General features: G+C 35.6%; 1 protein-coding gene across 3 annotated transcripts in view; it reads left to right on the top strand.

Annotated features, from left to right (window-relative positions):
* The window catches only part of LOC148283514 (ectopic P granules protein 5 homolog), a 40,861-nt gene that overhangs the window by 10,635 nt on the left and 14,572 nt on the right, over positions 1-15,654 (top strand). For all 3 annotated transcript variants that reach the window (XM_088243766.1, XM_088243765.1, XM_088243764.1), the window contains exons 11-25: positions 837-980; positions 1,606-1,783; positions 2,835-3,071; positions 3,682-3,824; positions 4,333-4,527; positions 6,899-7,007; positions 7,675-7,982; positions 8,994-9,144; positions 9,457-9,596; positions 10,816-10,960; positions 11,958-12,146; positions 12,541-12,672; positions 13,183-13,353; positions 14,238-14,421; positions 14,845-15,051. In XM_088243766.1, coding sequence (XP_088099892.1) covers positions 837-980; positions 1,606-1,783; positions 2,835-3,071; positions 3,682-3,824; positions 4,333-4,527; positions 6,899-7,007; positions 7,675-7,982; positions 8,994-9,144; positions 9,457-9,596; positions 10,816-10,960; positions 11,958-12,146; positions 12,541-12,672; positions 13,183-13,353; positions 14,238-14,421; positions 14,845-15,051 — 2,633 coding nt within the window. The remainder of the gene's footprint in view (positions 1-836; positions 981-1,605; positions 1,784-2,834; positions 3,072-3,681; positions 3,825-4,332; positions 4,528-6,898; positions 7,008-7,674; positions 7,983-8,993; positions 9,145-9,456; positions 9,597-10,815; positions 10,961-11,957; positions 12,147-12,540; positions 12,673-13,182; positions 13,354-14,237; positions 14,422-14,844; positions 15,052-15,654) is intronic.

The raw sequence follows: 15,654 nt of genomic DNA, 5'->3' as shown, positions 1-15,654 counted from the left end.
CAAAATTAGACTCTTAAACAAAAAGGTCAATTCCACTGCACCTACTTTGGATTTAGTTTGAGGCAATAATTAACTCTTTATTAGTTTACCTGCTTTTATTCTCCAGTTTCGGCACACGCGGCAGCCCGCGGCTCGGTGTTTTTTTGCTTTTTGACACATCAAATGAATTTTGAAAAATTTAGTTGCAAATATTTCTTTTAAACAAAACAATATCAAGCATGGTTCATAATATACGAGGTATATCCAGAAAGTAAGTTTGTATTTCTTGCCATCACAGTTTCGTGCATGCGTGATACTTAACTTGACCTATTGAAAAAGAGTTGACACCACTATGAGTTAACTGAGTGTTGTGTACGCTTCGTATTGCTTGTTTGAAATGCCAAATAAAATTAAAAATTCAGCTGCATGGGCTTGTGAGATAAGATCTGTAATTTGTTTCCTTAATGCAAATAACATTAAACTAGTCCACATTCATCAACAGTTCTGTGAGGTGTACAGAGAACATGTGTTAAGTGATTCAATGGTAAGGAGATTGGCGTGAGGAAGGTTGTGATAATGATGACAAACAAAGTGGGTGTCCATCTTTGATTAATGACAATTGGTTCGTCCATCTTTGTTAAGTGATGAACTGGTATGTTAAAGATACAACTTACGTTCTGGATTTACCTCATAATAATTTATGCACAATATAAATCCTGAATCTGTATTCTCAACAATTCAAATGAAGAATGAAACTTAATTTTCAGGTATCAAATTTCACAAATTCTATCAAAACACAAAAATGTTATTAATTTCACACAAGCAATTAGTGAACTCAGTCTGGCATTTTAATTTAGTTTCAGAGATTTATTGGCCATAATGATTCGAGCTGAGAAAACATATACCAAGATGGCTACCAGACTTGTGATTGGAGATTACGCTGGACCTGTGGTCAAACTTCTCGTCAGTGTGATGCAGGCTCAGCTGAAGAATTACAAATCGTAAGGCAATTACAATGTGATTGTTGCACAGTATGTAAAGTGATCACTTAAACTAGCCAATGACAGTTCATTAGTCCCGTTAATGCCTAGATTCCCATATTCCCCCCTTAAAAACATTCTCCATTTCTGTTTTAACATATATTAATCTTATTATTAAAACATTTTTCGCAGACTTGAAAATACCTAGACTTTTTTACAAAATAATTCCTTTGTTCCTGCTGAGATTTTTGTCTATGATTCCTTCATCCTTTGACTGCTTAATTTGACCCATAATCATCCGCTTAGGTTCATTATTTTGTCTCTATTAAGATATCTGTCTATAAAATCCTTTGTCTCTATTAAGATATCTATATATTAATTTCTTTGTCTCTTTTAAGATATCGGTCTATTTATTCTTTTGTCTCTATTAAACCTATTTCACATAGATCGTATAATTATACTGAAATTATTTAAGGTGGGTTGATTTTGATAATACACTTTTACGAATAAACCATAATTTCACCTTGTAGATTTGTACGATGTATATGAAATAAGCCTTAAAATATATTTTAGTACCTTTGTCTCTGTCAGATATCTGTATAAAGAGATGAATTCTCGTTTTTCGTTGACATGTTTCCTTTCGCAGGTTCGGCCTGGAGTCCGTTAGAAGTCTCCTCATGGTGTGGGTACACTGGCTAACCTCTGTAGACGGTTGGTACGCGGAATGGGTGACAGTTCACCTACTGGACGTGGCTCTAGGCTGCTGTTTCTTGCACTATGATGCCTTCAACGATGCTGCCGGTTACCTCACCATGTTTATTCAGGTGATTGACAAAAAAATACTATATTTATTCTGATTATATTTTTCTTTGTTTTTTCATTTCACAATAGGCCCAATTACAGTAATGAATTCCAGCACAGACTTTTTTCATTTCACCAGGAGTTGATCCCTGAACCCTCCATGTATGAGACAAGCATCATAGCCATTGAAGGGGCCACCAATCAGTACATAGTTCGATCTCTATTCCACACTTTAGCTTTAAATGAATTTAAGCTAGGTTTTTTATTTAATGCCTTTTTGAAAATGCATATTTTATTCTAATTTTGTAAAGATAATTTTAAAGATAAAATTGAGAACAGACATAAAAGAGGTATATCTTAAAATATAAAATACCTATGTAAGACCTCCATTGAAGTATGGATATCAAATATGGAGTCCCCACTTCACTAAATATGTCAAGTTACTTGAAAAAGTCCACAGATGTGCTATGAAAATCTCCAAATTATTCGAAAAGATGCCCTGCCACGGTAGATTACTAGAACTTACACAATTGGAAGGACGGAAGAGAGGGTACTCGATAAAAACTTATAAGATACTAAATGATTACTATGACTGTCCCCTGCATGAGATGTATGAATTAAATCCCAACACCAATTTACGGGGTCATAACTGGAAGTTCTACTGTCCCCAATTTCCCTCGATCTTAAGAAAAACTTCCTTTCCCGCAGGGTGGTTTCAGATTGAAATAAATTGCCATGTCTAGTTGTCCATTCCATTTCGGTCAACTGCTGAAAAACTGGATGCTTTTTTTAAGTAAGAAGAACGCAGACTAAAAAGAGCTGCAAAGGCTACCCACCTAGATCAAAAAATAATAACATCTTTATATTTCATGCCAATAAATATATATTTTAAAAAAATATAATGGCAGCTTACTAATCATACTGAAATTAAAATCTTAGATTTTTAAAAGGTGTTAGAACTGTGAATGTTTCATGTTTTACAGTAAATAAAATTTTACTTAAATCAATGAAACGTCATTGCCCTGTAAATGTCAAGACATTTATGTTTTCTAACAATCGTTTTCTTTGAAACAGAAAATAAGCGTGGCGCGGTCTCCTTCTTCCTCCTCTGGCTTCAGCTGGCTGTGGAGCTCGGGCTCCGGGAACCGGGGGCTGCTGCAGTGTTCTGTGGAGGCGCCCTACATGTGGCACGCCACGCTGTGGAGTGAGCACGCGCTGCTGGAGCGCCAACACGGCCTCTGGCAGCGCCTGCAGCGCAAACTGGAACAGCACAAGGCCGGCACCAAGGTCAACCTAGACAGGGCTCTCAAGGTAAAGGGGACTCTTACGTCTGTCGGGTGCCCTACGTGTAGATAACGTAAAACTATAAAATCGTGAATTTATGGATTAAAAAACTGCAAAAGACACGTTTCATCCAGACAAAATCTGATGCCCACAAAATTCCAAGAGACTTAAGCTAGAGAGAATTACAAAACTCTCATGCACACTTAAAGCACAAGTTAAGAAATGCAATATTAGGATGACGTTATTGTTATCTAGCATTATTAATTTGAATACGATTAATAAGTTTACTGGATTGTAAATTTTTGTACATTTTTCGCAATTAGGATAAATCATTTCTAACTAATAAGTACAAATTTTACTGATTAATATAATCTATATAATTAGTTTTATTATCAATACAGGCCCTGCTGTCTACAGCAAATTGGACACGTATTCAAAAGAGGTCCATTTTTTGTATGATTTCTTCCAATGTTACCTTCATTAGCTGATGCCATGACTCATACTTCCTTCTGAATTTGACGTCTGTAAGTTCGGGGTTTGTCAAAAAGTTGTGTTGATAATTTCGAAAGATGTAGATGTGAAATATGTGTAGAATAGTCTACTGTTTCATTCTCACACATTATAATGATATTTTTAGAGTGTTGGCGGCCCAGATAATTCAGGAGGCCTAGTCATCTATCGCAGCTTACAGTGTGCCATCTCACTTTCCCTCGGTCACCCTATCTACTCCCTCGTTTGGCAAATTTTCTTCTATCTGTACATTGATGCCACTTCTCTAGAGTAAGCACAAGTTTTTTTTTAATAACCACATTAAAATAAAATTAAATAGGTATAAATGTGAAGGTAAGGCAGCTCAAGAGAACTTTAATTTGACTCCACCATCCTGAAAGACTGGCGATGATGATCTTCCGGCTATATTTTGCGGACCTTACGGATACAGGTCTGACATGGGAAGAGGCAAGAGTGCTAGCTGGCAAAACGGTCTCCCGAAGAGGACTGATTATGTCCAGATGCTTCTGGAAGATAATACATCAAACCAAGTGTTAAATTTGTTTTAATTTCTTCTGTAAAATCTTAAAAATTTAATAGGAGCCCTTTAGAGAACATATTGAAGAATATTCCTATGAAGTTTTGCAGTATGTCTCTGAAAGACCTCGTCGTGTAATTTAAAAACATAATCACTAGCGTAAGAAAAAGCCATTGTAGTTTCCTACTCGTCGACTGAAATAAATGTTTTTCTGAGTTAAGACATTTACCGGTGTCTTAAATAAATTTGAATTCATTTTAGATCAATGAACTCCAAACCAGTTGGTCCATTATTCTTCGAGGGTTTAGTGAATTCCCGACTCTTGGTGAGGGCCAAGGCGAGACTTGTTGAGGCGGAGAATTTTCACAAGGCTAAAGCCATTGAACTGTGTGATGATCCTAATGGCTTTAGGTCCCGATCTAATGAGAAACAGTGGTTTCATGAATGCCAAACACAGTAAGTTTTTTCCTCACATCCTTTTTTTATTTTTATAAAAAAGTATTCAAAACACATCAGCACCCTAATAAAGAAATTTAGTCCTACCCAAAATTTCTCGCTTAAAATTATTTCTTAAGGCCAGTTGCATAAAAAAAAGTTAAGTCAAATAAAGTTTCATCATCATCACACAACCATTCCTGTCCACTGCTGAACATAAGCCTCTCCCATACCCCTCCATACGTCCCTGTCTTGTGATGGCTGTATCCAGTCACCAGTGATTCTCTTTATATTTTCTGACATTCAACTATCCTTTTTATCCATCTTTGGTCTTGTAATCTGGCAACATGTCCCACAAATGACCATTTAAGCTTAGCCAATCTTTTGACATTTGTTATTCCCGACCTTTTCCGTATCTCGGCGTTTCTTGTCCGGTTAGAGGGTTTTATATGTAGCATGACTCTTTCATGTTTTCTCTGTGCCACTTGGAGCTTCCTTATAGTCGATTTATATCTAAATAAAGTTTAAAGTTTATTTTAATTTATTATTTTACTTTTTCGTATGAGCTCTTCTGTCCATTTTGAGGAAAATGCAACAATTTAACTTAACTTTTTTATGCATTTCTGGTCCTTAGACAATAATAATTCTGAACTTCTCTAAAACATACAAAAAAGAAAATTCCCCAATCCATCTTTCAATCCATTTTCAACTAGTCCGAAACATAACTGGGCTTGTTAATAGTGCTGTCATACGGAGAAAAGTCGTAACCACTATTTCTGTCAAAAATTAGTTCTGTATAGATTTAGAATCAGAAAGAGAACATTTAAATAGACAGGTGCCGTGGTGCAGTTGGTTAGACGGCAAACTGAAACTGGCGTCGCGGGTTCGATTCCCGCCAGTTGCATAAAAAAATCCAGGATATTTTTTTTTCTCAATTGGTCTAGGTGTTGTGGTGTATTTTTTATTACCTCCTTCCATATCCCCTCTATCTCACCTGCTGACAAGCCTCAAATTAGGGCTTAGCAGGTTATTCCTTTTAAAAAATATATATATTGTTAGAGATATAACTGAGTATTTTATTATTATAGAGAAGAATTTCAACGGCATTACTTTTTGTTACGCAATCCTATATATTAACACTGCTGTCGGTCAGTCCATCTACCATGTGACCTTCACCGCTTGGCGGCACTGCCATAGCTAGAACCATGTGATCCTAGCGTTTACAGCGCTTTAAAATGCTCGTAATAATATGAAACAAAATCCAAATTGTTTTACAATAAAAGTATCTTTGTCTATAAAGCTACAACGAGCTCAAATCTTCACTTTTGAGTTGATGCTAATTTTCGTCATTGTAATTCTTCGTATGATGGCAGAATAGTAATAAAGCTGTGGTAGTTGGAATCTTTTACAATGTCGTTGGGTAATTACAACTTGTAACGTCAAAATCAGGATTTTTGAGTAAAACACATCTTTGTATCTTAATCCACGAATGCTACAAATTGACAAGTCGTGATGCATTAAAATAATTTATGGTGATTTGAATGAATGACTTGTTTATTCGTAGCATTAATGGAGGAGGGTGTAAAAATCTGTTTTTAGAAGTTTCCTAGTTGTAGTAATGAGGAATTCCAGCCCAACCCGGAATTAAATTTTAAAAAGGTTTTCGTGTACACGTGAATATATAAAAAATTTGGAGTAGGATGAAATATCTCAAAAACGCACGCAAAATAAATAAAAAAGGTTAAAAATAGTATTCATTTTAAAATCGTAAATAATGACATCACTCCTTATATCTACGTGTAGTATTTCCGGTTTCCGCTTTAAAGCCCCCGCACCTTGTAATGAACGTTTTGACCATAGAAAAAAAAGAGTATAGAAATCCGGCAAATAATACTTTGTTGACATTTCAACCAGAGATTATGTCAACTTTCTAGGTTTTTCTATCGAAACATTCGTAAAAACAACCATAACATAGAAATGAGCAAATTACGATCAACTAAATGAAGTAATCAAAGCAATATTCCATAGATTCTTGTCAGTTTTGTTATTGGCTGGAGAAATACAACTTACCGCGGTCAGTGAAAGTAAGAACGCCAACCGTTTCATGACGTCATTACTGAAAAGTGACACACTGATTACAGTCATTTGGCACGGTATTTGATAAATGTAACTTTAAAAAATCGTATCTTTGTAAATAACGCACAAAAAAAATATTTTTTTATATATATTTGCTTAGTTAAATAGTACGCTAATAGAAAAAAAATTAATTAGAAAACAGTGGAATTCCTCATTACCCCACGATAATAAATGTTGAACAAACTCAAAATGTTGTATAGTTATAATAATATCTATTATGTAACACATACAACTATTGATCACATGGCATTTTCAGATTGATGAAAGCATTCCAGGTGTGGCTCGATGATGACGTGTATACAAGGGACCTCTCAAAATTACGCCCCTACAATAATAAATTTGAAAAATTAAGAGAAGGAACTAATGTAAGAACTCTGTTTCAAAATTAAAATTATTTATCATACATGTAGAAACCAAATGCTTCAAATTTTATTTCAAAAATACATTTTTAAAAATGCAAGAAATTAGTATTAGGAAAAACAATAGAATGGTAATTACAATGAGGAAGTTCAGTGCTATGGAAAATTAGATATAAAAAATGTTTTCTAACACGCGTTAAAAGTTTAGGTATTTAATTGTATGGCGAAGTTTCTCCAAATAAACTACTTTGAAACGTCACAGGTTCAGGTGAATGTGCTTAGAATATCCAATCGGATGTGTTGTGATAGATTTCCGGTATCTGGGTAGCCATGTTTAGACAGGTACAGGGAACTCATGACGTCATGGGCAGTGTAATTACAAAACTTGAAAAAATCATTGCGATGATAATATGATATATATATATATATTTTTTTGTTTTGACTTAGTTTGATAGTCTATCAACAAATAAAAAATGAAAAAAAAACCACCGAACTTCCTCATATAAAAAAAATATATTTGGCCTAACATTCGTATTAAAGAAATCAGCATCGTTAAATTACCATTCTATAGTATTATGAAATGCTTTGACATTAGGACTAAACATTTGGCAGTTTCTAATAGTTCAATTCAGTATGCGAATGTGATTTTACTACTTTTAATTAATATTTTCAGGATATGTGGATGGATACCGTTAACCTTCAAGACTTACGAAGCCTTCAGCCAGCTTTGTGGCCGGCAGCCATAATGCCCAGTAGCTCCATCTACTCTGTAGCGACCAACACCCGCTCCAAGACTCCAGAATCTACCGCGAGAGAAAGAATCCTCTCGAGACTGAAGACTTACGAAAAACCTGCCACCGACTCTGTGGAGTACAAAGCTGACAGATTGGAACCCTTGGTTGATCCGAGACTTTCCCAAGACTTTTCCAAAGTACACAAGTTGATGAAAGATCATCTTAAGTTTCTGGAGAAATGTGCAAAGTAAGTACATATATTTATCGCCCCCTGACAATAATAGTGGCACAAATCAAAAAATCATTTTTACAGGAGAGCAGTTTTACTTACACCCACGCTATCAGTAACCTAACATTCATTTGCGAAAACAAAGTCACAACTTAAGGTTTCCGTACTTGAGCCATCTAATTTTACGTTTTCAGAAATAATAGTGGCATAATAATCATTGTGCCATTATTATTCCTTAAATTTGAAAAAAAAACTGAAAACATAAAATTGTCATTTTTTGTACTTGTAAGGCCACATAAATATTTTTAAGAAATATGCCGTTAACTGTGTGGATAGGAAATATATTCAGGAATATTTCTGCTTTTTTAAACTTAAAAAAACTACAATTTTGCACATTCTGAACACCATATCGCGCATAGAGAACACTTTTGGTCAAAATTTACGTACTAGCCCAGGGCTGGTAATCCGAACGCATTTACAGCGCGCTATAACGTGTATTTAGTATGTAAAAACGCGCTACAATTGTTCAGAATACTAGCCCTGGTGTGTTATTATTACTTTGTAAAATATTTAGTAAAAATAATGATAAAAACCTGAAATTTAGATTCATGATGAAATTCTCGCCAACTTAATCCATGTTTTTAGAACAGTTTAAAACTAGTTATAAGAGCGTATTTTAAAAATAGAATTATATGTAGGTTTTTTTTTTTATATATTGACATTAATTTATTAAGATGGCTCAATGGCAAATCACTTTTGTCTATGGCATGCTTCTAATGTATTTCATTCAAACAATATCTTGCTTATTGTAATAATTTTTAAATGCATATATGTAACTTGTTTTCGGCCAATATTATCATGTTATGGTGCCTCAAAAAGGAAAAAAAGCTTAATTCTGCTACACTGGCAATATATATGATTTTTTAAAAATTTATCTACGACTCCTTTGTATTATTCTGCAAAATTTTGTTACAAATAGTTCAAAACAGATATTCCCAGGACAGAAAATAATGTTGATTATTTTTATAGGAAATACGACAACACAACACGTTATTTGAGTTCGATTGATGGGAATTTGTGTGATTTGATACCTGCACTATATGAGAAAAGAGATTTTTGCAAGAAAATACAAAAAGTTTGTGGTGAAAAGTGTTTAGGAAAAGCTGAATTCATGATCAAGGTAATATATTATAGTATTCATTTTGAGGTTATAATAAAGACCTCGTCTTCTTTGGTGTACAGACATCAAACAATTAGCAACTTATTTTAAATCATTATTGTTTAAACAAAACAATATATTATTAGTTTAAGAAAACCTTGAGAAAAAAATATATCATTTCACCTCGAAAATTCTTATTAATATTGAACAGCAAAACGAATTTATAAGTTTTTTTCCTAACACAGTGTAAAAGCTAGTTATCATTATAAATTAAGAATTATGTATGTTTTTAAAAGCCCTCAAATTTCTCAGTTTTTAATATTTCTATTGCAGTGTGAAGAATCAAAGGTCAAAGAAGATGTGAAAATAAAGATTGGATATAACCGAAGTACTCATAAAACGGCTTTGGAAAAGGCCATGAAGCCATACGACGATGTTGCAACACACACAGCTATAATCACCAAACTGGCTCAGTGAGTGTTTTACTTAATCATGGGAAATGTGCCATTGACCGCGATTGCTATATCCTCAGACTTCCTCTTGCCAGAGTGGTTGTGGTCAAACATCGGCCTCGTGGCAAGCCTATCTCTCACCACCTTTCACGCTGCAAAGTCTGTCTTGACCATGCATGTCCGTAGTGCCGGGGAATTTCGGAATTAACGACAAGGGTGTGTGACAACACATTACAACAGAGATGGAGAGCATTTTAGAGAAGGGAATATGGACATTGGCTGGTGTAAGTGGCCACTTACCACATTGTGTAACATTCACCATTTTGCCCATATTTGAACATCCATATTTCTTCTGTCTGTCGAGTAATGCTCTTGGGTTGAGAAATGGGAGATTCCCAGGGGTGCCCATAGTATAGCGACCGATACTTGTGAAATGCTCGTCTTTGAGAGAATGTGCTGAATGGTTGAAAAATTAAATTTTATATATTGTCCCGAGAGGCCAATGTCTCTGGGTATGAACTGAGCTAATGTTTTGTGCCGTCCTTTCCCATCAAAGATAAGTAGTGTTGCTAACCCTTGGTGTTGAAATTGTCAAATGAGTTGATAAATATCAAACGCTGGTATGTCCACAATGATCCACCACAGTGTCCATGTGGACCTACTAGCTTCTGAATTGAAATAGTGTTTTTTGACAGTGTTTTATTGCAATAATGAGGACATGTTCTAATTTGAACAGTACTGAAATGAACATATTTTTTTCCTCTACATTTTGTAGAACAAATATCAAAAAAATTATTGGGTGGACATACTGGCGTTTGGATATTTATCAACTCAAATTTAGTACCTACCTACTAACAATGCTTTCACCGCTAATTGATTAAATTGATGTAGTCAATAACCTCGTCGGCCTCGTGGTGTAGTGGTCAGCGCGTCTGCCTACCATGCGGGTTCGATTCCTGACACCGTTAACATGAAATATTTATTTAAAAAGGTGATTTTACGCTGGAAAATTTCATAGTCCCTGGACTGGCACCTAAAATGCAAGACTGATCATCTTACCTTCATGTAACAAAACATGACAAGATACGCTGCGATTTGTACACGAATGCAATGCACTATGCACCATTAGGTGCGAAAAGGGAATGATGATGATGTATTTCATGGACCCTTATTAATTTAAAGTTGTAAAATAAAAATGTTGTGATATTTCCCTATTGCGTAATTTTTCTGTTCTCTCTAGACTGGCGTACAATGGCCAAATACCAAATCTGGGCGATGAGGGAGTCCAGCTGTTCAACACGGTGTTAAGTGCCATTAAGGATGAGAATACCCAGTTCCCTCCGGCCAGCCAGGTCCTAGTCAATGTAGCTACACAACTGGGAGAGGTATTTTTGTTGCTTTTCATTTATATTAACCTTATATCCTCAATATTCGTCATGTAAAATACTGTAGCTGCCCAAATTTGGATTCCACGCTCAAACTTAAACAAGATGCCCAACTTCGAAGCCATAGTCTCAGACTGGAGAAAAACCAGATTCAACTTAAATAAATGGAAGAATTTCCCGGGCAATAAGGTTGTTGATGGTCGGAAGAAGTAGTCTCTAAAAATTTAATACGCCAGCAACTAACTTACGTTAAATATATTTAAGCATATCAAGCTGCTCGCTTAAAATGAAAACAATAATATTTTATCCATACGAAAATTTTATGTAAATCATATTTTAAGCATTAACTTAGTAGTTTTTCACATTACATAATTTGTATTCCCAATAAGATCACAATAGTAAAATTGTGTTTTTTCTTCCACCTAAATTCTGTGTTCATTCACTATTCTTTGACAAGTGCCGTGGCACAGTTAGTTAGACTGCTAACTGCGAAACTGGCGTCGCGAGTTCGATTCCCGCCAGTTGCGAAATAAAAGTTTATTTTCACAATTGGTCTGGGTGTTCTAGTCTATTTTCCTTAACAATATTTTGAGTTTGTCCAAATTTTTGTAGACAAGGACTGGATTCAACTCCCCGGAGAGTTGTTTATATTAACATATTACAACAGAGATGAAGAACATTGAAGAGACGGTAATATAGAAGTCTAGGCATCTACAGGGCTTATGACCTGGCAATGGCTGGTTTAAGTGGCCACTTTACACACTGTGTAACATTCACCATTCTGCCTATATTTGTTCTTCATTTGTCTCTTCAATGTTCTTCATCTCTGTTGTAATGTGTTATTTTCCTTAACTTTCTTCCATATCCTTTCTTTCCCACCCGCTACGAAGCCAAGAGGCTTAACTGGTTATTCATCAAAAAATCTTGGCCTATTGTAGTTGGAAACTCTTTAATCATTCAACTGCACCTGTATTAAGAATATTTTATTTCTTTTTAGAAATTTGTGACTAACAGCGGTGTGCACTGTGAACAACTTGTGGGTAAGGTCCGCGGTGCGGAGAGCATCGGGCTCGTGGGCACTCTACTCCGCCCTTCGCAACTTCCCACAGCTGAGATGATCAAAGTCTACGCGGCCATCAGTATTCAAGTGAAGGACACGCGTGTGGCATTCAGTTACCTCTCCAAGGTAAAACATTTACTTCATTATCATGACGTGTTATCCTGCACTCCTTAATTCTTCAAATTGTATGCGACAATATTTTCATCTGGAAATACTAAAATAAAAAACAAAAGAAGAATAAGAGAAGAAATTAACATAAACAATAGCTGAAACGTCCTGTTACATTAAGCAAAAGATGAGATATTTTTAAATACGGGTATTTTAAAACAAAAATTGGATGCCTATGTATAATAAACTATTTTTGACATTTGTAAAAATAATCATATAAATAAGACCTGTTATAGCAAAATACTACTTCATTATTTTTAAAAATAAGAGAGATATATCTAGTCTTGTATTCTATGTAGACTTGTGTGCCACTTATGATTTAAATATGTAAAAATGTAAATTGATTGTTTAGTTTCACATATCCGGGTGGCTATACGACGTACGACCGACGGTAATGGAGAGAAGTCGCTTCATATCTCTCCTGTGCGAGGGATTAGGCATGTCAGGCTACGAACCTCAAGATGACCGCCTCATACTGCACGAGGTAAAACATTTCTCATAAATTTTCATGTTATTTATTTATCAATGTTTTAAGTATAACTGCAACTGTAGAAGGCTTCCTTGTAATAAATCCAGTATTGTAAGGCAATTCATTCAAATATACACAAACTTTTAATCCATTCTTACCGAATGTCGTAACTGTCGTCAAACACAGGCGATATGGCTGGATGGATGTCTCCCGAAAGTCTTAACCACGCTTGCTTACTTTACAATTTTGAATACAGAATGTTTTCTTATAACTACGGCAATTAAATCAGGCCTGAAAAAGGCTTCTTAAAAAAGTTTACATTTTAATGTTTTTAGTTAAAAAAATTTGGCTGAAGCATATATTAATAAAGATTCAAAAAATTTACTTTGTGGAGTCCTCCTCGGAACAGGTAATCCTAATGAGGCCTCTTAAATAATTTATTGTGCGATTTCTAAAGTAGGTATAATAATAATAAATATGAATGGACTTATTTCTAAGCCTGAATATTTTTATTATTTTTTTTAGTTGATGTGTGTTCATCTCAGTAAAGTATTGGCTTGGGAGTTTCCCGTCCATTTGAGTCAAGTGCTGGGAACACTGTGCAGCCTCTCCCTGGAGAGGAAGCTGCCCCCCAACACCTGGCAGCACTGCATCACCATCATCGAGACCTACCCCCACCTCCTACTCCATCACCAGGTAATCAGAATGAAATAGAAATAATCATTTGGCAAACCTTGCGGTATAATTGAGAAATATATTAAAATGAGAGATTGCTGGTCTACTGAGAAAGATATCAGGAGGGTGGGTGCTGGTGCACAGATAAAGAAATTGAATGGTGGATGGGTTTCAGGAATAGAATAAACGGAACACTAAAATAAATCTTGCCTGTTTGACACATAAATACAATATTTTTTATTGCATTTTTTATAACAGAAAAACTGTTTTTTATTTTTTGTGAACCTATCCCCCCTTTTTGTACTGGCTCTGAGTCTCGTATAATACGGTTTCACATAACACGGCATTTTATAGGAACCTATCTACCGTGTTTTAGGAGGGTTACCTATATTGTTCGTTCGGATAACTTTAATAAAAAAATGCGGAAGTTTTAAAGCACTCCTTTATTTTTGTTAACATAGAAAAACTTTTTTTATTTCTATTTTAAGGGCTCCTTGGGACCTTATTGTACAATTTAATAAATAAACCTCAAATATTTGTTTTTCAAATGCTGAACACTCTTCAAGTGGGTTAGAAGTTCTATCGATGAACGAAAACAGTTCACGTTTTTCCGGCTGTTTTCTCTGGTTTCTTGTCGTTAGAATAAATGAAATATCCCACCCGATCATTACATATTACAAACATAACTAATTTTCAAAGTTTTTATTTGAAGTAAATTTAGTAGTATATTGTCTTTTGAAGTAAATATAATGTAACTCCTATATAAAAAAACCTTACATATTTACAATATAATGTCCATGTTATGGGAGAAATTATCATAATATTTTCCATATCATGCGGTTTTATTATCTATTTCTGTGTCTATACTTTGCTCTATGGGTTTTGTTTTCTTGTTTGTATTCCAGGCGTGCGAGAGTATGGAGCTGATAGGGCGGCAGTGGTGGTCGAAGCGCGGCTCGTGCGGACCTAACGGTCTGTACTCGGCCTACGGGGCGTACGCCTCCCAGATGGGCCGCCTGGGGGCCCTGCTTGCCTCCACAGTACTCAGCACGGCCATGCTGCACAGCCCTCCACTGCTTACCAAACAAAGTGATTAAACTTGACTCGTATTTTACACGGTGGATGCATTCCAGGCAATACCGTTTTAAATAAAGAATCTCTGTGTCCAGGCAGATAAAGAATACATTTCAGTGTGTGAAAGAGAACTAGAATCCTGGACGAATGCTTTAGGTCGATGGCTACTCTCAGCTAAAAATCCTGAATAAGGAAATCGAGCGGAGATAAGTCTATCTCTTAGTCTAGTAGTAGACCGGATCTTGTCTTGAGGTAGTAATTTTTTTTTTTGTCCTAGCTTTAATTTTATTTAGTTGTATTTTATTTTATAAGCGCCTGTATTTATTATAATAATTTGTCTTTACCAGTGTTAAAATGAACCGCATAAGTCCGTCAAATAAATAAATAGGTATCAACGATGATGTATTCAATAAATAAATGATCAATTTTGTTTCACAGTTTGTACCTTGGTGACCACTGCGATGTTCACCTTCTGGGACGTGTGGCTTGTGCCATGGTGGGGCGGGGGCTCCCAGGTGGCCCCCTGGGTGGGGGACCTGGCGCGGGGAGCCTGCCTTATGCCCTGGGGGGCTGAGGATCAGGACCCGAAGAGCATGCTGGACGCCCTTGTGGAGACTCTGCACTACTGCGCCAGCACCCTTCCAGGTATTTGTGAGATATATGACTAGTTTATTGAACAAAACTATGGAAAAAATCCGGTGTCTTCTAGGACGCCCTGTCTGCTTAGTATATAAATGTTCATTGCGCCACTTACTGGATGATAGGTAGGCGCACGATTGGGAGGTCAATTGAAAGATTTAATTGTTTTATTAAAACTGCTCTTAACTGGAACGGGGTATGTACCCTTGTTAGCTGGGCAAAGTGAATATGGAATTGTATTTTGATAAAGAGTGTGAATAAATAAATAAATAAATAAATAAAAACTCCATTACAAAATGAAAACAAGCACTCACCTTATACTTGGGTTACCCACCTTATTGTTTGAACTTCTTCTCGCAGGCGGGCTCTATTGAAGGCTGACTTAAACAAGGTGGGTTTGTATGACTTGAACAAATAAACAATTTTGCGGTGCAAATATCCAAAATTACAATGGCGATCATAACCTATCAGCAAAACAGCAATCACATGCACTTGCGGTGACTGTCAATATTTTATAGCTGAAGATAAAAAGGATTGTAATCCGCGAAAGATTGTTATATTTTGATCTAAATTCAGGAGGTAAATTAATATTTAACATATCTCCATAGT

Source organism: Micrasema longulum, unplaced genomic scaffold (assembly GCF_059751315.1).
Source record: "Micrasema longulum isolate JH-2025_06_02 unplaced genomic scaffold, ASM5975131v1 h1tg000226l, whole genome shotgun sequence".
NCBI lineage: Eukaryota > Metazoa > Arthropoda > Insecta > Trichoptera > Brachycentridae > Micrasema > Micrasema longulum.
The sequence above is the reverse complement of the archived record's forward strand: the minus strand, read 5'-3'. Positions and strand labels throughout refer to the sequence as shown.